General features: G+C 35.8%; 1 protein-coding gene across 3 annotated transcripts; it reads left to right on the top strand.

The window, feature by feature from the left end:
• Positions 1-10: 10 nt before the first annotated feature.
• Positions 11-23,691, top strand: LOC129436733 (monocyte to macrophage differentiation factor). 3 transcript variants are annotated; one of them, XM_073857783.1, is made up of 7 exons: positions 11-131; positions 13,478-13,559; positions 13,788-13,948; positions 15,571-15,645; positions 17,425-17,526; positions 17,660-17,729; positions 22,075-23,691. In XM_073857783.1, the coding sequence occupies exons 1-7, from the start codon at positions 94-96 to the stop codon at positions 22,276-22,278; spliced, it is 732 nt and encodes a 243-aa protein (XP_073713884.1). In that variant the 5' UTR covers positions 11-93; the 3' UTR covers positions 22,279-23,691. The 3 variants fall into 3 exon arrangements, with proteins under 3 accessions (XP_073713884.1, XP_073713886.1, XP_073713885.1); XM_073857785.1 differs by lacking the exon at positions 11-131 and adding an exon at positions 9,643-9,954; XM_073857784.1 differs by lacking the exon at positions 11-131 and having other exon boundaries at positions 13,449-13,559.
• Positions 23,692-25,615: the final 1,924 nt, after the last annotated feature.

The raw sequence follows: 25,615 nt of genomic DNA, 5'->3' as shown, positions 1-25,615 counted from the left end.
ACCCATCATCTTTTCTATCTACTGTACATACAAGCTACTGTACTTTTCATTTTGTGTAATTCACCTTTATTTAGTCATCATTTGTAACTTAAAATGTTGGAATTGGATTTTCAGAAGACCTCCTTTAAACGGTGAGTGAAAATTTATCAAACATCTCAAATGTTAAGACATCTTTAAGACCAAGTGTAAAACTTTAAAAAATAGGTTGAATTGATTTGCATATTTAAGTTGTTTAAACTTTTACAGTGCATTTATCTCATTTTGTTAGTGTTTTATATGATTAAAAACCATGATAGAGGATAAACAGTATTTGTTTTGTACACAATAAGCAGCATCAATGTGTTTGCATGTGTTGTGAGTAATATTGAGACTTAAAGTCATTGGTTTTAGTCCTGACCTTGATCTCTGGTGATGTCATATTGTTTCAGATTTTACCAACTATTTTTATAATATAATCATTATTTGAAGCATTTAAAACAAATACATTTGCATTTAAAAACTTTAAAATGTATCAAAACAGAAACAAAATGGCATATAGATTCTTAACGTTATATTTTATGATAATTTTATTGATTGAATGATGTAGCACTATGTGTTTTATGGTTATTATAACTATTGTTATCAGTAAGACGGTTTACACAACCTGTTTCAGAGATTTTGCTCAGTCAGTTGATCATAGCTAATCTTGACTTTCGGGCTTTAAGTATGTATTTAATTTATGTAATGATGAAATGATGCACCACCCAGATGTTAGATGGTGTTAGCATATGCCATCTTGTCATAATCAGACTTGTATATCTGAAAAAGTTTATTGTTTACATACACATCACCTGTTTCAAAGGTTGGGTGAGATAACAGAGGAAATATTTAACCTAGCGATAAGTAAAGACAACTCTGTATCACTGTTAAACATGCACAGACACTACACACATAATATCTTGTAGATTAGACATACTAGACATAGTTTCAATTTCAGTCTCTACTCAAGAACAATTATGCAAAAATAAATTAACAGATCTTTTTGACATCTTGTTAACAAATCTTTACAGAATAAAACTAAAATAACAGCCTCATGCAAAGCATTCTGGAACCAAAATCTGAAGGAAAAAAAAAACAGAAAAAGGTTGATGAGGATTTCTGGTTTCCAGAATGCTTTGCATGAGGCTGTTATTTTATAGTTTTATTCTCTAAAGTTAATGTTCATTTAACTTTGAACAAACTGTTGCTAGTAAATAACATCAATGTAAATCTACAGTAAGTTACTGGCGAACAGCTGAATAATGACATCAAATATTTTATAAAATGATCTGAAGATGAAATAATAATCCCTTCTTATTATATCTTCAGCTTGTTGTCAGCAATATAGGTAATAGTGAGCGTTCTTCACACATATACTCACATGAACTGACATCTATAGGGGATAAATTCATCCACTGAAAAAAATAGCTGATCTGATGTCAGTGATCAGAGGAGATACAGAATGAATTTAGGTTGTAAAGTGCTATGTTTTGGTGTTTGATGTGGGATCCGGTTCTCAGAGATGTTGTTTCTCTTCTCATGTTTTCTCCTTGTCACTGCGGTTTCTTCTCTTACTGTCTATGAAAGAGTAATGAGAGACTCGGTCCTCTGGGACGACACTTTGTGAAAGTTATCTGGGTCTGATTTCATTTAGTGAAGTCCCACTGGATGTACACTAGGAGAAAGATTAAGGGTTTTGACCTGGTTTTTGTGAAATGTACCTATGGATTTAATGCACAAAGCTACTACAAACATGATTGACCTGTTTTTTACGATATGTTAACAAGGACATGAGAGCGTCTGGCCTTGTAAGCCCAGACAAATTGAACTTAAACTTAAAAAACATAGCGTAACCATTGCTGCCCGAAAAATGTCCATTTTACCTTGTTAAACACACAAGTAATTTAAAGTTAAATCTATTTAAAACTGGCAATTTAAATGAGTCTTTACTGAACGTAAAGCGTCTTGTTCCAGCAATATATTAACAAAATATTTCCTATTCTACAAATAGTCAACAATATGAGAAACTTTATTTCACACATCTTAAAATATAGTTTTATTAAACCATTAATGTTAAGAGAACTGCAATATTTGCCTCTCAAAAAAGAGGCCACTTTGCAAAGCAATAACAAGTAAAGCAAGGTTTCAACTTCACACAGAGACCTCAACACATAAGTCTCAAAAATGGTGCACTGAAAAAAATGATTAATTGAATTTAATCAATTTTTTTTAAGGTAAGTTATTGCAATCAATTTAATTAAGCTACATTTAAACAAAAGTTTTATATTTTATTTTACGTTACTAATCTTTTTTGTTTAAATGTAGCTTAAATAAATTGATTGCAACCACTTACCATAACATTTTTTTATTAAATTCAATTAATCATTTTTTTCAGTGTGACAGTAATCAAATCTCATGAAGTTAAAATACGAGCTATTAAGATAAAAAAACAATGATAACAACTGCAGTAAAGACAAAAAACTGCAAAACAACACTCATATAACAGTAGCAGTTCATTTATGCATGCTGCAATGCATGATGGGTAACACTTTAAATCCAGAGATTTAGATAAGCTAAAATAAATTGATTCAACTCAAAATTTCTTGTTCAATGAGAGAAATCGTGCAATTCGTGCATTAGGTTAAGTGTACTTATTTATTTGGGTTTGAGGGGACATTTCACAAGATTGCAAGATGTAAAATAAATCTTTGGTGTCCCTAGAGTACATATGTGAAGTTTTAGCTCAAAATATCATATAGATAATTTATTATAACATGTTAAAATTGACACTTTGTATAGGGTGTCCTTTAAAATGCAAATAAGTTGATCTCTGCACTAAATGGCAGTGGCGTTGTTGGATAGTGCAGATTAAGGGGTGGTATTATTGTAATAAGATCCCCTTCTGACATCACAAGGAGAGCCAAATTTCAATGAACTATTTTTTCACATGCTTGCAGAGAATGGTTAACCAAAATTAAGTTACTAGGTTGATCTTTTTCACATTTTCTAGGTTGATAAAAGCACTGGGGGCCCAATTACAACACGTAAAGATGGAAAAAGTCAGATTTTCATACCCTTTAAAACTAAAAGAGGGCTAACAGTGAACCCAACATTCACTTTACAATGTAAAGCTTTATTTTATATTCACTTTCCTATACAAAAAAAATCACTATTGGAAACGGCCTTCTTATAAACCAATCATATTTCAGAGTTACTATTAGTATGGTTATGGTTAGGATTAGCAGGTGGCTAGTGAAAGGTTTGGGGCTTTAAATGAAACGAATGAAGTTGGCACAGGAATATGTCGTCTTTTGTAAGGCTCCAGATAACCTTAATCTTACTTGACTAAAGTCAGACCAACCCAGTCTTATAAACAATCTCCAATACTTAGCTGCTAAAACTTTAATTTTTTCTTTGACTGCAGAACACTTCTGACATCTTTCTGAAGGGGCGGTTTTTAAATGAATGATATTCATCAAAATAATGAATGATAATGATTGATAAAATGTCTGTAAGCTTCATCACTAATACAATATATACTGTTTCATACTATATAATAATAATATAAAATCTCTTAAAATTATAAGAAGCTTAAAGCATCATGTCTATGATGACTGTGCTTATCACAGTAAATCTCACTATGTGCTCTGTCTTTTCATTACATGCTGGGTCACATTTTTCTTTGACCCTGTTGGGATACAGACATCCAAAAACACACAATATGATCAAGTCTTTTTGTTTTAATACTAGATTTAATAATTTATTTTCCAAGCTATGTCTGATCACTTATTTTACATTTTACATTTTTATTAATATGTGTGTTATCTGGGTTCAAACCCATGACCTTTGCTGCTGCTTACGCAATGTTCTGACCGGTGCCAGCTGAGGACTGAACTGATGATCGATCATTTGCTTTCCCTATCGGTACATCAGATGAGCTCTTTAAAGTTTTCTTCATTAAATCAACCGAACAGTGTTGTTATGTCAGCGCTTCATGATGTAAAGCATACAGTAGGCTATAATCTCCACAGACAGGATCAGATGATTCGATTGTAGGAAAATACGTCATGCAGAAGAAGGAAGAGCTGGATCAGTCTTACTGTAATTCCTCAGATTTATTTAGATGTACTTCCTCTAACTGCGACATAGCAGCAAGTCTGTCGACTTTATCACTGTTTTGACAGCCACACAAAGGCTTTAAATCTTGTTGGTTTCCATGAAAGCACGTGATGTCTAGATCACATCTTTGTTTGGGTTAAAGAAGAATCTGCAGATTAATCCTGCATTTACTTAAGGTACTAAAGCAAAAGTTTAAAAGCAATAACCAACCAGTCTTACATTCAGAAGTGGATGACCTGATGTTTGATATTATATTTTATACCACAGGGCTGTTGAATGATTCTGATTGATGGAGAAATGTTCCACAAGTATGCATTATTTTTTGAAAAACTCACAAATAACTTGTATGTGTGTGTAAGGAATAATAGACGACGGGCCGTTGAATTATTCGAAAATCAAGTGCTGTTAATTGACGACGGGTGTGCATGTGTGCATTATTTTAAATAATTCAAAGGACCGGAGTCAATTATTCCACTTATACCACAGTCACCACAGACATTGGTGGTTATTTAAAGACATTTGACAGGTCAGGTGTGTGGTTATCAAAAAATAATGCACACCGTGGAACATTTCTAAACCAATCAGAATAAAGCATTCAACAGACCCATGGTAAGGAATAAATGATGACTGGCTGTTGAATTATATGAAAATAATGCAAACACAAGGTGGTAATGCTAGCCTGGTAATACCATCCTCTGCTATTTTGCTTCGCTTCATAGACAGAGTCTGGCTGGGCATAATTGACAATCGTTTTCCTTCTCGTGGGAGGGGCTTGTCTGAAGTTTAAAATCATTGGTCTAAACGTAAACCAATCACACATAACATTTGGATATGATGTGCTTTATGCGCTGGATCAGCCGCATCGAATCTCTGCTGTAAAATACACGTATGATGTGAAAACAAACCCATCGAGCGAAATACCAGAGTTAACATGGCTATGAACGACTTTTGCAGATTATGTAAAGTAAATCGGGCCAGAGCTAGTTGAACACTATCCTTATGGTGGCTTTCCACTCACGTCTAACGGGAGGAAAGCCCCTCTCTCCTCTCAAACTCTTCCACCAGACAACCATAACCATATGTAAATTAAATCTCCCTACCTTATTTTCTGGTTAATCAGGAATGTCACCAAAGAATGCTTGTCCACGCGTCCTCTACCATTAACTGTGAACAATATAATTCCCTTCCATGATTTCTCGATCGTTGTGCACGTCAAGCTGTGCTGCACACAGTTTCTCGCTGACGATCGGTAAAGTTGATAAATTAAACTTTTCCAAAAACTTGTCGGGAGCAGGGCAACAACATAATCTCCATTCAAATGTTTAACAAACACTTTTCTTGTTCGGGTTTAAGTTGGCAAGTGCCGGTTCTCCACAACAGAGCTTTCTGTAGGCTTGTTCACAACAGAGTACAACCGTGATTCGGCGTTTAGCGTCTACGTCACGGCTCTCAGCCCGCCCTCTGTTCGTTGATTGGACGGTCGTTTTGAGACCGGTGGAAAACGGTTTGAATGGGAGGTATCTCAGACTGAGTACAGAAGCGTAATGAAATTTAGCGGAAGTACGAAGTCTGACGTAGTCAGGCTATGGTAATGCAGCACAAGTTTATAAATAATTATTGCATTATTTTCAATAATATTATTGCATTATTATCTCAAAGGACAGGAGTTCATTATTCCGTGAATACTACAGTTACCACAGACATTGTTTTGGTGTTCATTTAAAATTTACCACGGGCTGCTAAATGCTTTATTCTGATTGGTTGAGAAATGTTCCACAGGTGTTGATTATTTTTCGATAACCGTGAAGTTTTAGCTCAAAATACCATGTAAATAATTTATTATAGCATGTTAAAATTGCCACTTTGTAGGTGTGTGCAAAAATGTGCCGTTTTGGGTGTGTCCTTTAAAATGCAAATGAGCTGATGAAATTCAAACACTGATCACAATGATGGTGGTTTGTTGCGATTAAAACTCAATTGTGCTTTTCTCTGCCCTAAATGGCAGTGCTGTGGTTGGATAGTGCAGATTAAGGGGTGGTATTATTATAATAAGAGCTCCTTCTGACATCATAAGGAGAGCCAAATTTCAACGACCTATTTTTTCACATGCTTGCAGAGAATGGTTTACCAAAACTAAGTTACTGGGTTGATCTTTTTCACATTTTCTAGGTTGATAGAAGCACTAGGGACTCAATCATAGCACTTAAACATGGAAAAAGTCAGATTTTCATGCCATGGCCCTTTTAAATTATTTTAAAATAATGCACACCTGTGGTGTAAAATCTGATCTGCTTCGTGCTGCATTACCACGTTGGGTTTGCATTATTTTCGAATAATTCAAAGCCCCGTTGTCAATTATTCTTTACGTCATTTGTGTACCGGTGTTACACAAATGAAAACCACTGATACGAGCAGCAAAGAACTGAGACTTTTTTTGTAATTTTATGGATGCTGATGTAAATCTTCAGCTCAAAATGAAATGTGAGGTCACATTGATAAAGCCCCGCCCACTTACAGTCCATACTTTTGTAAGACGCCACCCAATTGGACCAACGTCGAAGTCCAATGCGTGGTGAAGGTAACACGTGTTCTTTCCTTCCATAGCACTTCTAGAAGAATAATTCCATTTATTTAATTTATTCCTTTGACCTCTGTGGTTAAATTATAATCTGACTCCAATTTAATACAGTAATAATTTAGTGTATTATTCCAATTATCTGTTGATCATAATTTAGATATTGATTATTTATACATTCCCATAGTCTTAGTTATTCGTTCATTAGGGACCCGATATCGCACAGAGTATACGTCGGCCGTTGCGTATATCTCACGGACACAAAATTGCCAGTCTGACCTTCGTCAGAGGTTGCTGGGTAAACTAATATTTTATGTCTGGCCGCCCCATGCTTGCTCCGATCATAAAATAGTTACTTTAGTCACGATCATGCAACTTGCTAAGTCAGGTGATAGACATAAATCTGAGAGTCCTGGTGAACGTGCCCCATGCTCCATCCAACATCAAAACACCAGTGTGATCAATATCCTGGCATACTTATTTTGCGGTAATATCAGACTCCTTCTAATCTACTGGAAATAATAATTTCTGAAAGAATTAAAATAAATCAATACAATTTGGAAGAATTTAAAATGAATCAATAATAACAATTTATTATGCCAGGCAGGTTACACTTAAATCAATAATTTAGTTTTCAAATTCATGGATCAAAATATCAACATTCACATCCAAAATGTAAAACTTAAAAACAGTTGTAAATGAAATAAAAATCACAAAGTCAAATCATACCTGGCAATTACAACGACACACCGTAGTGCCGGAAGTCTGAATACAGATGCTTCCATCATTAATATAATACACCCAAATGGTGTAGGAAGACTCTTGTTAAAGATTTCTTCCATGATGTTTTAATACACACACAAAGTGTGGGAGCTCCTGGTTACAGGATGCCTCCATAAAGTTTGAATACACACAGAGTGTGGGAGCTTCTGGGTACAGAATGGCTCCCAGAACATTTTGCCAGGCCACCTTTTATACACAGCTTGAGAAAGCTACCAAAATCTAGTTTGACCTGTACCAAGTGAAACTAAAGAACACCTGGTCAAAATCCAGTTTGACCTGTGCCAAGTGATACTAAAGAGCACCTGGTCAAACTAGCCAGGAGTATCTTGGAAACTGGTCAAACTAGCCAGAAATATCATGGCAAAACCACAACTCTACAAGAAATGCATCTTCTATCCAAAGTTCTAAAACCTTAATCCATCTGATCTTAGACTTATAGAAATGAGACCTTTTTACTCATCGCACCATGACCTTTAAAATGAAACCAAACATGAATATAAAATTACAATCTTAGAACCACATAATTTATATACATCATATATTTCAGCAGAAACTCAGTGATATGAGCCTTAAGGCTAACGGTGCAAAAGCCTTTGTGATGAAGAGATTAGGAGCACCAAGACTTTCATGTCTGTAACCAGTTTCACCTAAGAGTCAAATTTGGGTTAGCAACACCACCTGAGGTTTAATTGTTTTATAGTGTCTCTTCATAAATAAACTTAAAGTTGATTATATACCAGCTGTACTACACTTTCTACCCTCAGTGAGTCGTACTCTGTAGATATTATTGTCTTAGGGGCCAGTCACACCAAAAGCGTTTATGGCAGTTGCAGGCGCCTTTTTTGAATGATATTCTATGGGCAGGAAGCGTTTGCGCGCTGTTTATGCGCGCCGAGCGCCTTGCGGTTTTTTGCCGCCTGCCGCGTACGCGTTTTTGAAGGAGCGCTGAGAGCGGAGAAGCACCCGACGTCATTCACGTCTTTTCATTGTCCAATCGAATGAGGGGAGAGGCGGGCCTTACGTTGTGGTGAGGGAATTTTACAGTTGCTTTGAAGAACCGGACTCCACTCGCTCACTCTCTCCTGTGTGTTTGTGCATCTCTCACCCTCAAACAAGGTCAGAGCAAACGCCCTCTTTTTAAAGTTTCTGCTAATATGACAGTTAACAGCAAAAGAGCGCACGCTTCAATATTTGATTGACAAGACAGCTGACTCGGTGGTTGCTTAGCAATATGAAAAGCCGCGTCGCACTGCTCTTTTTTAAAAAAAGGCAGTGCGTCGCGCCTTGCGTTTGCAAGCGTTTAAAGCGCTTTTGGTGTGACTGGCCCCTTAGACTATATTAATCAGATCTATTTGAATTACAAGTGCTCTTCAAATAAGGGAGCGAAGAGCTGTAGCTCATTTGCATTTAAAGGTACAGACAGTGTGTTTTTGCTCCCACCCAAATAGGGGCATTTTGGACATGACATAATAAATGATCTGTTGGGTATTTTGAGCTGAAACTTCACAGACACATTCTGGATACACCTGAGACTTATATTACATCTTGTAAAAATACAATGGATGTGAATGAAGCTCATGGCTACAAACATTCCTCAGAATATTCGTGTTTATCAGAACAAAGAAATGTATACAGATTTGTAACAACATAAGAGCGAGAAAATTATGACAGAATTTTCATTTTTGGGTGAACTATCCCTTTAACATCATACAGGCACTCGTGAACAGGGTTTAAGGGGACAGGGCAAACCAGAAACCCATAAACAAAATCGCATAACATCAAAACTGTCATTGATTGTCTAGGTAATATCGTGCGTAAGTACATTTTTGAACTGGGTTATTTTTAGAAATTCTGTATTTATTCTGTGTTGTGAACGTTCTGTAAACATTTCTCGCGACAGTGAGTGATGTATAAATAGCACCGCATGTACGTCATTTGTCCTTTTCGGTGTTCCCTATGAGTATGAATAAAGCAGAACACCATTCAAACAGGTATGGCAACCTACGCCCCGCCTTCTATTGTTACGTCAAACTAAATTAGCGCCGCCGGTTGGCCGGATCCGCCGACCGCCTCATGCGAACCGCGCTTCTATTGGCTGGCAGCCCCGTCAGTCAAATTCGCCGGAAAAAATGCATACGATTTGCCTCCGGTGAAATTAAGGAGGGATAAATAAAGAGAAAGGGATAGTGATCGGACGCATGGAGGGCTGATGTGATGAAGTGATCTTATATGAGTGATTACAGGTTGTTTCGAGCAGTTATGGTGTCACGGACGCGTTTGAAAGGGATCGTGTCATTTCGGCGTGTGATTGATGTTTCTGAATGAGAGTTTTCTCACAGGCCTCAGATATCAAACTCATTTTCAGCATCAGACACCAGAGAGTTTATTTTCCGATCTCGCATCTGTCCCTAAGTTATCTGTGAAGTTTTGGAGATGAAGAGGGTGAATAGTTTCCAGAGGTGAGTCTGAGCTTTAGCTGTCCGGCTAACTGTCCGATCACGAGCTGTGTATAACTTAATCTGATTTCTCTGTTTCATCTTCATTATTTTCCAGCTGGTTTGATTCTTTGTTATTATACATCACGCATCTTTACTGAGCTGTAAGCTGCATCAGAGATCAGACTATGCATGCAGAGTACAGATCAAACAGCACACACCGATTCTCTTCTCCTGTATTGAGATCAGACTATGGGCTTGTCCTGTGTCTGATCATGCATTAATTTTAAGTCTTCATGGTGCATTGACTCTACAGTATGTATTCAGTGATCAGACCTTGCATCTTTACTCTATTTAAGTTAATAAGGATGAGACCTCATTCTTTGGTCTGATAATAAGTTAATGTCTTTATTGACTGTATGATTTGTTAGACATCACACTACAGATCTCAAATCATGGATATTTCTTTACTTTCCTCTGTATTGAGATCAGACTCTGTATTGGGTGTAAACTAATGACTTATCCTGTGGTCTGATCATCATGGATTCATTTCAGGTCATTGTTTATTGTCTCTGCAGTCCGTAGTGAGAGATCAGACCATGCATCTTTACTGCAAGTAATAATGAGATCAGCCCATACATTGAGATCAGACTTCATTTTGTTGTCTGATAATAAGCACAGGTCTTTATTGACTTTATGATGTGTTTAGACATCAGACTATGTACAGATCTCAAGTCATGGATATTTCTTTATTTTCTTTTGTATTGAGATCAGACTCTGTTCATCCTGTGGTCTGATCATCATGAATTCATTTCAGGTCATTGTGCATTGTCTCTACGGTCTGTAGTGAGAGATCAGACCTTGCATCTTTACTGCAAGTAATGATGAGATCGGACCATACAGAGATCAGACCTTATTTTGTTGTCTGATAAAAAGCAAAGGTCTTTATTGACTTTATGATGTGTTTAGACATCAGACCATGTACAGATCTCAAATCATGGATATTTCTTTATTTTCTTCTGTACTGAGATCAGACATTGTATTGGGTTTAAACTATGGGCTCATTCTGTGGTCTGATCATGTAATAATTTCAGGTCATTGTGTATTGTCTCTGCAGTCTGTAGTGATAGATCAGACCATGCATCTTTACCGCAAGTAACGAAGAGATTAGACAAAGGTCTTTATTGACTGTATGATGTGTAGACATCCCGATACAGATTTCAAATCATGGATATTTCTTTACTTCCCTCTGTATTGAGATCAGACTCTGTATTGGGTGTAAACTAATGACTTATCCTGTGGTCTGATCATCATGGATTCATTTCAGGTCTTGGTGTATTGTCTCTGCAGTCTGTAGTGAGAGATCAGACCATGCATCTTTACTGCACATAATGATGAGATCTGGCCATACACTGAGATCAGACTTTATTTTGTTTGATAATAAGCAAAGGACTTTATTTACTGTATGATATGTTTAGACATCAGACTATGTACTGATCTTAAATCATGGATATTTCTTTATTTTCTTCTGTATTGAGATCAGACTCTGTTTATCCTGTGGTCTGGTCATCATGGATTCATTTTAGATCATTGTGAATTGTCTCTACGGTCTGTAGTGAGAGATCAGACCTTGCATTTTAATGCAAGTAATGATGAGATCAGACCATACATACACTGAGATCAGATTTTATTTTGTTGTCTGATAATAAGCAAAGGTCTTAATTGACTTTATCGTGTGTTTAGACATCAGACCATGTACAGATCTCAAATCATGGATATTTCTTTATTTTCTTCTGTACTGAGATCAGACATTGTATTGGGTTTAAACTATGGGCTCATTCTGTGGTCTGATCATGTAATAATTTCAGGTCATTGTGTATTGTCTCTGCAGTCTGTAGTGATAGATCAGACCATGCATCTTTACTGCAAGTAATGATGAGATCAGACCATACACTCACTGAGATCAGACTTCATTTTGTTGTCTAATAATAAGCAAATGTCTTTATTGGCCTTATAATGTTTTTAGACTTCAGACCATGTACAGTTCTCAAATCATGGATATTTCTTTATTTTCTTGTATATTGAGATCAGACTCTGTATTGGGTATAATGGCTTATCATGTGGTCTGATAATGCATTCATTTCAGGTCTTGGTGTATTGTCTCTACAGTTTGTAGTGAGAGATCAGACCATGTACTTCACTGCACGTAATGATGAGATCAGACCATACACTGAGATCAAACTTTATTTTGTTGTCTGATAAAAAGCAAAGGTCTTTAGTGACTTTGTGATGTGTTTTGACATCAGACCATATACAGATCTCAAATCATGGATATTTCTTTATTTTCTTGTATTTCTTGTATACTGGGTTTAAACTATGAGAGATCAGACCATGCATCTTTACTCCATTTTAGTTAAAAAGGATTAAATCAGACCATATACGGAGATCAAACTTCATTCTGTGGTCTGATTATGAGTAAAGGTTTTCATTGACATTATGATGTGTTTAGACATCAGACCATATACGTATCTCAAATCAGATATTTCATAATTTTCTTCTGTATTGAGATCAGACTATGGGCTCATCCTGTGCTCTGATCATGCATTTATTTCAGCTCATGGTGCATTGACTCTACTGTCCGCAGTAAGAGATCAGACTATGCATCTTTACGCTATTTCAGTTAATAAAGATGAGATCAGACCATATACGGAGATCAGACTTCATTCTGTGGTCTGATAATGAGTAAAGGTCTTCATTAACTGTATGTTTTATTTAAACATCAGACCCTGTACAGATGTCAAATCCTGCAAATTTTGCCATTTTCTGTATTGGGTATAAACTATGGGCTCATCCTGTTGTCTGATTATGCATTCATTTCAGGTCATTGTGTATTGTCTCTACAGTCTGTAGTGAGAGATTAGACCATGCATCTTCACTGCACGTAATGATGAGATCAGACCATAGTTCAAGTGTTCAAACATCAGACCATGTACAGATCTCAAATACCATCATGCAACGCTATGGTCTGATCTGATCATACTTTTATCATAAAGCATGGTCTGATATCTCCTCTTCAGACATCAGCAGCAGGGGATTTGATTTTTGCATGAGAGCGAGAGACAGAGCGAGCGAGAGATGTAATGCAGTACAGATGCAGATGTGTGTTGTGTGCAGCGCGTGTGTGTTTTAGCAAGCATGCACCACTGCATCAGACGTCACACTTGGTCATCAGATGAGCGGCAGTTTACGATTTAAACGCGGGACCAAAGCAAAAGCTCCTCCTCCTTTCATCAGACTGCAGGATCTCCTCTGCAGACTATAGACGCTTTACTGATGCACTCAGCAAATGTGCAAAAAAATATTAAAAGTAACCCAGGATTTATTTCATGTTCAAGTTATTTACTTTGATGACATTTATAAGATTATGTGATTAGCTCTTAAGGCAGTGCATTTATTCAGAGTAGGTGTGTCGTGTGTTTCACTGGAAATAGATCAGATCATCTTGTGTCTCATTAAATATGAATGTGTGTTTGTTGTGTTTCCAGAGGTTTATGAACAGTCGTGCGGCTGCGAACAGCCGTTACAAACCAACATGTTATGAGCATGCCGCCAACTGCTACACCCATGCTGTAAGAAAACATACAATGTTCAGTTAAACCCATTCACCCACAGTCACTCCCACATATTGTCATATTGTACTTGTGTAGCATATTGTTCTTGTTTTCTGAAGTATAATGATGATGTGAGTCAATGTTTATTTATCCTTAAATAGTCACCATTAGAATGTAAATGTTTCTTTTATTTTACATTGTTTGTGTCTGTTTCATCTTTCTCTCTCTTTTTCCACGTCTCGATAGCTCTTGATCGTCCCAGCGTTCGTGGGCATGGCTCTGTTGCACCGGCTCTCTGATGATCGCTGGGAACGGATCACGGCTTGGATTTACGGCATGGGCCTGATCGGCCTGTTCCTCGTCTCCACCGTCTTTCACATCATCGCATGGAAAAAGAGTCACATGAGGTCTGTTTTCATTAAACGCGGCCATATGGGCCAGTAAACATTAAAATGACACATCACAAGGTCATGCTGTATGTTGTGTTGAGATCATTAAAAATGTCAGTGTTTCGGCAAGGCCTGAAATAAATACATGGACATTGAATATTGATTGGTGTATAAATTATAATATGAAAGAAGAGTTGACATGAAACCAGCAGAGCCATGAAGGAAATCACTTTATTCGTCCACAACAGATTTTGTGAGTTTGTTAGGGGTCTTCGCTAATTTACATCACACTAAATTATATGCTGAGATTTTGTCTGTATTACAGTGCCCGGTCTCCGTTTGGGTAACAAACTATGTGCATGTTTGTCGAAACGGTCAAATAAAATAGGGGTCTTCGCTAATTTACATCACACTAAATTTAGCAAATTTAAGAAGTCATTGTGTTTGTTTAAACAGAGAAGCAAATAATACACAAGTGAAAAGTGCTTGAGGCTTTGTTTTGTACTTGTTCACTGCTAAAGCTAACGTTTATCCCAAAAGTTACTATATTTAAAAAGTCTCTAAATCTAGTGACAAAGACTACATTGGAAACACAGGTTTGCAACATAGACTGTAAAAAAAGATGGACGACGCCCATTTGCTCTCTTCCGTTGGTGAAAAGTGAAGCCGTCAGTGTCCCAATACGGCGCTGACATCTTGGGTCTTGAGTCTGCGCAGTAAAGTAAAGCCGCAGAATCAAGGCCCCGCCCTAGTTCTGGTAGAATGCGCATATCACAGCTGTCAATCATGACGTCACACCAGCGTTTTTATAGAATTAAATAACTAACTATAAACAAACTTATTTTTAAAACAAATACTTGAATTTACACCAGCGTGATAAAAACTACAGTAAATGACAGAAACCAGCTTCGGAAAAAAGATAATTGAAGTGCAAATAAATTGTTTAGTTGGTCTCAAGTCTGATTGAATAAGATGGGGAGGCGGGGTTTATGACCTATACTAAGACCAGTCACTGGGGGGCGATTGAGACGTTTTGGCTTCACTTTTCAGGGCTTGTGCGGCACGCTTGGTTTGTGCGTGTGTGACATGTGATGTGTCGGGGGGTGGAGTCTAACTGACTATGAGTGACAGTTGCTTTGACGATAAACTACAATCGTAACGTTATTGTGAAAAGTGTGAAAAATATTTGTTTTTATACTACGATGAGACAAATTAGACCGTGGTGGGCTGCCACGATTAATGGGAAACACTGCAGTACCAATCCATTGCATTCGGTTGTTTTAGAGCCCGATTGATGTGACATTGGTGTACAGTGTGAATAGCAAAATTGGGTCATGTGGTGTTGCTCGGTAACCATGCAGGAATGTCCTGTCAAGTAAATTTTTAAGTGTTTGGCCTTCTTAATAATATGAATAGATTATTTGTCTGTTGTTTAGCATATGACATATGTTTAATTTTCCACATGCATGTCATTCTGTATGTTCACGTCCTTTAATCATTAAATGTTTTTATCATGCTTTGGGTTTGATTTTGTTAAATTTGTGAATAAGAAATGTGTTCTCCTGTGTGAATGTGAAGTGAACAACAGACTATGTGATGGTGTTTATATTGTGTCTGAAGTTTGAATTGTTTTGTTTCAGGAGCATGGAGCACTGTTTCCACATGTGTGATCGAGTCGTCATATACTTCTTCATCGCTGCCTCCTATACACCATGGTGAAGTTTCTTTATACTTCTGTTAATTATTAATATGAAAACAGGAAATACATTTAAAAATGAAGCATGGTACCACTATGTTTAATTTTTAACTTAAAGGGATAGTTCACCCAAAAATGAAACTTTTGTCATCGTTTACTCATTCTCAGATGTTACAAACCTGTATAAATGTCTAATGAACAGAAATTATATTTTGAGGCATGTTTGAAATCAAATGGATCAGAAGCCCCATTGACTTTCATAGTAGGATAAAAGAATAACATGGAAGTCAATGGGGCTTCGGATCAGTTTGATGACAATGATGACAGATATTTTCATTTATGGGTAAACTCTCCCTTTAAGACTTAACTTAGTGTGTAACTTTCATGGTGTATATGAAGAGTTTCGTTGCAAAACGAGATAAATCCATTTTTTAATTTTTTTGACAAAACATGTTTATTATTATGTTATCATGTTATTATTTTGTCTTGGCTGTATTTTTTAAGTTATGAAGGTTTAAATCAAAACAAACCAACTGCAGTTGCATTGAAATTATTTGGAATCCACAACCAAAAAACGAGTTTTCTGAACAATTAAAAATACGGTGGTTATCTCGTTTTGCAACGAAACTCTTCATATCTTAAGTACCATGGTATTACTGTTTTTGAACCCTTTACTGTGTTTGATGTATTTTTCTGGCTTTAACAGTTGCTTCTTTGAGATGAAAGGTCACAAAACAATTTTTTTCCAGTGATGCAATCCTTTATTTACACAAAGTGTGTCACTGTGTAAAAATAAATTTGTTTGTGTCATTTGATCAAAGCTTAGTTTAATAATAGGTTATTATCTGATAATTGTGATGAAGCGGTTTTGAAACGCCTTGTGATGATGGAAAATGTTTGGCTGAAGCGGCCGTACTGTTTGTTCACTTTCCTCTCAGTGTTTAAATAATTCAGTGTGTCGAAGGTCTCTGTTAAAGACGTAAAGACAAAAGTGACGTGATATTTAACTCCTGTAACCGAGAGTCTTTATTTAACACCACTAGAGAGACTTAATCCTCGCACACAAAGAGTAAAACTTCCTTATGTAAAGAAACTTTCAAAGATTTTATTAAATGTATTATTAGTTAAGTATTCATACAGTTGTGCTAGTGAACCTGATTACTCGGTAGAAAAATTGTTTATTGCAATGAATTGTTAATAATAATAAAGATAATTATTTACTGGGAATTCATGTTTGTAAATGTACTTAATGTTATTGTTTATTTTACACAGTATCATTACATTGTATTTCAAAGCCGACAAAATGTGTCTTGTAAATGTTTTAAGTACAGCTGTCAAATGAATAATCGTGATTAATTGCATACAAAATAAAAGTTTTTGTTTACATAATATTTGTGTGTACACTGTGTATAATTATTATGTATATATAAATACACCCATGCATGTACTAACTAAATGATTCTTAAATACATGCATGCGTGTGTGTATTTATATATACAAAGTAATTACACCCAGTGCACACACAAATATTATGCATAAACAAACTTTTATTTTGTATGCGACTAATCGCGTACAATTTCAACAGCTCTAGTTGTGTGTATTATTATCCTTAACATAACCCTTAAACCTGAAGCTGTACATACTGTACGTATGAGTCGAGGTGTGTTTGTGTGTTTTTTCCAGTGATATATGTGTGTGTTATTCATGATAGTGAAAGTGTTTTCAGAATTGACGATGAGATTGATGAAGGGTGTGTTTGGTATGGGTTCTGATTATGGGTGTGTATTTGTTCCTGCAGGCTGAATTTACGTGAACTCGGTCCTCTGGCAGCTCACATGAGATGGTTTGTGTGGTTGATGGCGGCGGCGGGAACAATCTATGTATTCAACTACCATGAAAAGTATGTTTAACATCATACTTTTATTGCATGCTATTTCGTATAGGAAGAGACTATTTGAATTTTAGTAAAGCCCAAAATGATTTTTGTTTTGCACTGATGTATTTTGTTGATGAATTGTTGTGTATGTGTGCAGGTATAAGTTAGTTGAATTGGCCTTTTACCTGACCATGGGATTTTTCCCTGCTCTGGTGGTGACATCAATGGTAAGTGTATGAGCTCATTTCCTGTTGATCTTAACACGTTAATCTGATTCTTGAGCTATACATGAAGGACAAATCCTCTACTAAACTAGACAACGTAATGGGGTGTAGAAATAAACCAGGGATGTGTTACTCTACTTCTTTCTTTATGTTACTCTTGTAGTATCAGTAGGTTTCAGTGATTTCTTTTAATATTCACTGTATTTGATACTGTATTTGTGCTCATTTCACTTGCAATCTGAAATAAAACAACACCATCAATATTGCAATCATTTTGATGTGCTTATTGGGTAGTAAATGAGTTTGGTTCCAAAACGCAAAAAATCTATTTTGACAAATTTGGGTAAAAATATGTTATCTAGACCAATAAAGTGACAAGATGAAAACCACTATTTTCTATTACAAAGTCTCATAGCCTCTTTAGGTTATAATAACATTAACATTAAAATACCATAATTTGATTTTCAAAGATGTATTATAAACTTTTTTTTGTCAAAATGCTATAAATCTATTGAATCAATGTATATAAATGTGCATTCATCTTTGCCATGTTATATTCATTTAGTTGACTAGTGGTATAAACTGATTTAAAAAATAAACATTAAAGGAACAGTATGTAGGATTGTGGCCAAACCTGGTACTGCAATCACAAAACTTGTGGCTAAAACTGGTACTGCAGTCACACAACTGGTGGCCAATACACAAAATGACAACATAAACATCAGGTGAGGGCTGCAACTCCACTTTTTAAATGACAATATCCTGGCCAGACCACTGTTGTCAGTGATATAAGTATTTGAAATGACCATGATTTCTTAATGTCTAGTGACATATCAGGGCCATTTTATGATTAATTGATATAAATTTCTTACATACTGTTCCTTTAATGGCATTAATCAAAACAATTCCTTTTGTCATATTAAGAACACTGTCATTGCTGCGTCATTATTGGGACGTCGCCGCTGAACTTTTTTGACAGCAATCGGCTGTAAAATGTTTTGGTCCTGCTCGATTTTCATTGACTTGGAGTGGAAAAAAAATGGAAAGTTTTTCATAAGATCCACAGGGGGCAAAAGTACAAAGTAGATGAGAAAAACTAGGATTTTGGTGCGCTGTGATTGGTTGAGCGGATTTATTGCATTCTGCAGAGAAGGAGGACTGGCGTTTGTCGCGGTTTGGAAAAAAACGTGAGAAAAGATGACAGCTTTTGCGTAAAGTTAAAGGTGACATAGAATGATTGAAAGGAGTATTTATCCTTGTTCTGTGATGTGACATGTAGACAAAAAAAATTTTGTTTGGGTCTGTAATGCCTTAGAAGCTTTATAAAAACCTCTCTCAGATAGCTCTATTATGGTGGGGGAATTTAAACAAGTGGTTTTGCACCTATTTGGCTCCCCCTTCTGGCTTAACTTGCAATCTCATTACTGATTGGCTTACTTTGCTGCCACTCAAAAAATGTAGCCAAGTATTTTAAAGGGAAGGGGCAGTGAGATGCCTGTGATGTCATAAGCATCAGTTTTTCAGATTGGGCTGTTTTCTGGCTGACATTTCTAAAAGAGGAATTTCTATGAGACTGAGATGTTTAGCATGTTTTGCACTTTTTGTATGTTTGTGAATGCAGGTAGACTACCATTATTCAACAAAGACAATGTAAAAATGTTTTTCATTCTCTGTCCCCTTTAAAAATGGACTTTTCAAAACCGACCTGATACAATACTGATTTTGGCGGTAACTTTTTTGTTTTGCTTTTTAATAGCGTTTATTGCGTTTTGGAACCAAACTCTTCAAATACTTTATCTTGTGTTTATTTTATGTTTTTTGTCCAGCCCTATATATCAGATTTTAGAAGTCATGTCTGATTTGAGGAGTTACATTGGTTTAAGCACCAGTGTGTTTTATCTCATAACATTGTAAATATGGTAGAGATTTTTCCAACATTATGTTACTTCCTTTTGGTTTTTCCCCTTTAAGGTAAATGAGGTCATCTTTACCTTTGACACCATTTCTAACAAAACTTCAGTCAGAAAATGTTCAGTGTCAGCTCTTTCAGATGTTGAAAATCAGTCACACCCATCAGATCGGTGTACAGTTCATAAGTTTTTAAGTGAATAGAGACTAAATATTATCACATGGCCCGTTTGATGGAAACAAAGAATATAAACCTGGCTATTCTGTGCATGCACAAAGTCTCTCTCCCAAAGGATTCAGATTGAGGATTGGCTCTTTTTACTGGGAGGCGGGACTAGAGCAGCCATTGTGATCTCCCCCATGCATATCAATGCCAGTGAAGCATCTTTTTCATATTAAATATCTTTGGTCCAAACGTTCCATCAGATGGATAAACTATACTACTATACATGCACAGTACAGTGTAAAACTACGAAAAGTTACAATCCTAACCGTCATCTCCATACTGAAATCCCTGATGGTCAGAAAGTAATGAATCTTTTATTAAGTTAAGTATTGTTGTCTGGGATGCTATGAGCTTGGAGTATGTACTGTACACCATAAGTTTATAAAAATATAGCGTCAATGTGTGATATAAGCCTTTAGATTTGAGACTGTAGTTTCGTAGGAGGCTTGGACACGGAATTGGTTTCTTTAAAAGCGGATGGGGCAATTACATGCAAATGTCAGCCTTATTATGAAAAGTAGTTTTTGACCATACTGAAATCTCAGATGTAAATATGTGGTTGTTTAAATACCCATGCAAAGCATCCGTTTTATTTTCCATAGTTTCGTAAGTGCACATTTCATAACAGAGAAATGTCACACTCATAACTTTCTCATTTATTAGTCATAAATGTGCATATAAAAATGTAAATAAAATAAATATTAAATGTTCTTTTAAAGAGCTTTCCTTTCTCCATTTGTTGGGTATTGTTGCTTCTGGTTTGTAAATTTTAATACATAGAATACAAAGAAGTTCTAAAAACTTTTTTGTCACATCCATAATACATGCATTTAAATGCAAAATAATTGTTTTCCTCATCTTAAATAGAAAACTCAAATAGTATACAGATTTTTTTTCCTGATGTCTGGACTCTCACAAGGGGTTTCAGAAAATCTAAACAGATCAGTATATTGGTATTAAATGTATTCTCTGTTAATTCATATTTCAAGTTTTGTCTGCAAATGTCAAATCCATAACGCTGGAAATGCTCATAAGGTTAATTGTGAAAGTTCATAACCTTCATCTCAATGTCAAAACGTGTCCTAATGTACTAAAATGTACAATAGTTTTATATTGTTGATTATTTTACTACAGACAAAAGGGCCGTTCACATTATAACGCAATACTTTCGCAAATGATTTACCTTCAATGGCATTAACTAATATTGCATATTCCTTGTAATTGTTCACATGTCATTAAATGTATAAATATGCTGTTCTTGTTGCATTCGTTTCTATAACCAGCAGATGTCTCTAACACACTGCGTTTCGTGGATCTCTTAACATCAAATCTACTTTGTGTAATCTAATATCTTTCCTTTTGGTGTAATAGTTAGTGTAATAGAATAAAAATATTATGAATTTAATTATTACAAATGCACGTGACCTTTTGATTTTTGAGGGTATTGGACCTGAAAAGTCCTTGAATTTAAAATTAACTAAGGTGTGGGAACCCTGTACAGTAGTTGTTGTGTGACCTTCGCTATTCTCTTTAAATAAAAAATATTTTGTATAGTTATTATTGTCCTGTGGGTCTATGCTTTATTGTAGTAGACACAAGTAGGTTGACTGCTGGTCTGAGCAATGCTTCACATGTCAGTGTTTTCTCTAACGCCTCCTTGTGGCTGTTGCTTTTAATTGCTGCTTATGTTTGGAAGATAATGGCAGGCACAATTTGCTGGAAGATAAATGTTATGGAGGACCACAAGAAGAGTCATGCAAAATGTAATAAAGGACTTCAATATTTAATAACTACCTGGACAATAAAAATAGCAATTAATAGATTTGTTTAAAAATGCATTAATTAATTTATAAATAAATAGACAAAGTTACAAAAAAATCATTATGTAACATTTTAATAAATAGTTCAAATTATTGGTTCTCCTTATTCTTTTCGCTATTCGATTTGCTTTTTGTTTTAGCCTCTCTATTTAGCTTTTAATTGCTATTTTTATTGTCCAGGTAGTTATTAAATATTGAAGTCCTTTATTACATTTTGCATGACTCTTATGGTCCTCCATAAAATGTAAAATTTTTGTTGTGTAGATATTTGAGAACAACAGACTCATGACTCATAGTGTGTATTTGTTATGTGATGCAATTTGTCCTTGTTTATTTAAGTTTATATTTTATTGATATATTACTAAATGCTGTATTGTATTCTTGTTTTGAACAGAGCAACACAGATGGATTGTATGAGCTGGCGTTCGGAGGCTTCATCTACTGTCTGGGTGTCGTCTTCTTCAAATCGGACGGCGTGATACCGTTCGCTCACGCCATCTGGCACGTCTTTGTGGCGCTTGCTGCCGCCGTCCACTACTACGCCATCTGGAAATACCTGTACCGTAGCCCCACGGCAGATGAAATCAGAGATGCCTGACCGCTTCCCATGCCTCCTCCTTAAACTTGAGCTCTTACTCATCATTTCCATTCATTTGCATTTTTCACGCCCCATCTGTCACTCAATTGATCCAAAAAATCCACCGGGAACATCAGCTAGACATGTTTACCAGTACGACCATGCAATGTTTACAGTTTTCTAACAAACTCGGAGCAGTATGTATGTATGCGTTTCGATTTCATCAGTATTGTGTAAATATTGAAATCCAAGCATAGATATATGAATAACTTTGATTTTTGTGCATTCTGACACACACACATAACAAATGTAGTGAATTACTTGATATATTCATCTTTCTGTCTTAATTCCATGCTTTGGTATTGATAAAAAATATATTTTTACATCTAAACTTGCTCACTTTTACCTCAGATACTTCAGTCTGTTGTTGTGGTTTCCTAAATCTTTCCTTCATATTCTGCTCATTCGGCAGATTTTAAAAAGTGTTACGTCGAGGTTTCTCCGCTACACTTTTCTAACCACATGTGGAAGAACCGCATATATTTCGTATTTTATTTTTATCCTTGAATTGTGTTGGTGAGAAACTGAGGGAGATATTTAACAACTATTTCAATGTTGCCAGCTGTTTTACAGGTTTTTAACACTTTACAACGTTTTTCTTGCTGTTTCTCAAATGCAGCACAAATCATTCAGTCGACTCTGGACGGTTAGGATTTAAAGATTAGAAAGATTAAGATATAAATGTGTCCAGGTTTATCCACAGTTATCACGGAAAAGAAGCCGTTTTTAATTTTCCATAACGTTTTTATGAATCGCTATTCGATATTGATCTGAGCATGATGATGAAGTTTGCCTTCAAACTTTAAAGAGAAGATTTACAAGACTTCACTTTCCGTCATCTGTGTCTAGTGGTTTATAGCAGAAGAGGATCATGAGATATTGAGTCGAATGATAATCTTTCAGGTCTCATCATCTTCATTCCAGACTTTCAATTGCATTTCTGCAGAAAACATTTCCGACACTGTGAATAAACATTGAAAGCGGTTGGATTGCAGTTCAGATGAATGTAAGCCTGATGTGAGATCCCAGTCTGGAGGCTCAGAGATGAATTTCTCAGCTCTGATGGGACTGTGACGTTGTCTGTATTGGTGTTATTTTAATGTTCAAAGACTAAAGTGTGTGATATTTCATTGTGGTTGATTAACACAATTCTGTCATTTGAACTTTAGTGTTCGGATTGGATGAACGTGGTGTTCATGAATTGTACTCTGGGACAAACTGACTTTTGTAAAACTTTATACATCTTGTTGTGGCACATAATACTGCACTGTCTGATGCTTCTGCTGTTTTCATCACACATGATGTTTTGGTGCTGGTGTCGCAGTACTGTACATGTCTGATATTTAAGTTTTAATAAAGACAGCATTAACAGTACTTGTTTGTGGGTTTGATATGAAATTTACATTTATAAAGGCTTTGTAGGGTCTCATGCACTGTGCTCGTCTTATACATTTGTGTGCACCGGCATCTTAAAAGTCAAGTTTACGGACAAAACAACAATTTACACAATGCACAAACTTCACCATAACCTTTATAAGGGGCTAAGACTCATTAATCATTTAGAGTGAGACAAAATATTGCTGTAACCTTAATACATTAATATTAACATTTTTACTCTGGCTTGTCCAGATGAATCATGCAAGATAGGTCAATGCTGGTTTCATGGTGACGCAAGCCACATACGTCATTTTTCTTAATGAAATTATATTTTAGTTGCAAAAAAATACAAATTAGAATCTCAAGAAAATGCATAAAAGACAATTAAGGCAAACATAAAAAAATGCTTTGGTAATTAGTGTAAAAATAGATTATAGGCTCTACAGATAATAAGTGCCTTACATTGACAAGTTAAGGGATTGTCATCACACACACGCTCACAAAGTTCACTTTTATCTTTTGTGCAACACAACATTTCTTTAATTTAAAAAACACTTAGTCTCACACAAACCAGAAGATCTGCAATAAAAAACAGCTAATATAAACTTTAGTCTTGTTAAAAAAACAACAACAACAAAAAAACATTAGAATTTCAGTATAAATTGGATCTTATTTGATTAAAAAAATCATGTTCGACTTGTATCCTATAGTGAAATTTCAGTTTGCCATTTATCATATTTTTAGATTTCTGTTATATGAGGAATCACCAGGGGAATCACACTGGAAGAGCACAATACTGCATTCATTGTATAATAATAATAATAATGATAATAATAAATACAACAACAATAACAATAAATTGTGTCTTTCTCAAGTAATCACAATAAAATCAAAATTAAAATAATTTGTATATTTCTTATAGAATGCCTACACTTCCCTATCACACTTTGTAGTCTTTAACTTTGCATGTTTGGACATCCCCTTGCCTGTTCAAAAAACTTGCAATGGCCTAAATGGGATATAGCTACGGCCAAATATCGCGAGATGTTGGAAAACAGCGCTCATTCGACGGAATTTCACGAGATTTGGGCCGTAGCTGTATCTCTTTTAGCCACAACCCAGTTCGATAAGACGTCTGAATGGAAACTCTGAGGAGCACAAATAACAAGTAAGTTGCTAGGTTATTATTATTTGTTTTCAATTTGTGGCACAGTCTAGAAATATAAGAGTGTGTAAAATGTAACTTGACAGAATAAACTTTTGTTGTTGTTTCCATTGCCTAGCCACATTCTTAACCGTAATGAATCGAGAGACAGCATCCGTGCAAAATACGCATATCTAGGTAATAAAACGACAAAACTGGATAGATATTAAATATGTTGTAAACGATAATAAGTTATCGGCAATTTTTATCGATATTGGTTCATCTGACAGCTGGTCTGAACGTCAAAGTGTTCACGTTACTTAAAGGATAATTCCGGTATTTAACACTTTGAGTCTCATTTCTGGTTTGTTTTGGATGGGCCGCAGTGATGGACGCAGGCATTTTGGCGGTGGGTCGTGTCTTGACTTTTCGGCTCATTTGGAGGCGTCTCTTGGCTGCTTCGGGGTGGGGGTCGGTGACCATGCACAAACATGTCATTAAAACAACACTTAACGTTCATTTTCAAAACTGTACACCGAGTGGTTCGTGGTGTTCATCCAAAACAAACCAGAAATGAGACTCAAAGTGTTAAATACCGGAATTATGCTTTAAGTGGAAATTTCCTCAAACTGAACTCGTCACTTTTTTAGAGTTGAGGTAAGTTAATTGCAGACAAAAGTTTTACAATTGTCGTATCATAAAAGAGATCCATGGTAAACTATGATGCACACCACAGTCACGTCTTAGTTAATATAACTGTCTTTCCTTCGTGCATGG

This window comes from Misgurnus anguillicaudatus, chromosome 19 (genome assembly GCF_027580225.2).
Source record: "Misgurnus anguillicaudatus chromosome 19, ASM2758022v2, whole genome shotgun sequence".
Classification (NCBI taxonomy): Eukaryota; Metazoa; Chordata; class Actinopteri; order Cypriniformes; family Cobitidae; genus Misgurnus; species Misgurnus anguillicaudatus.
Note: the sequence above shows the minus strand (reverse complement) of the source record. Positions and strands in the feature narration are given on the sequence as shown.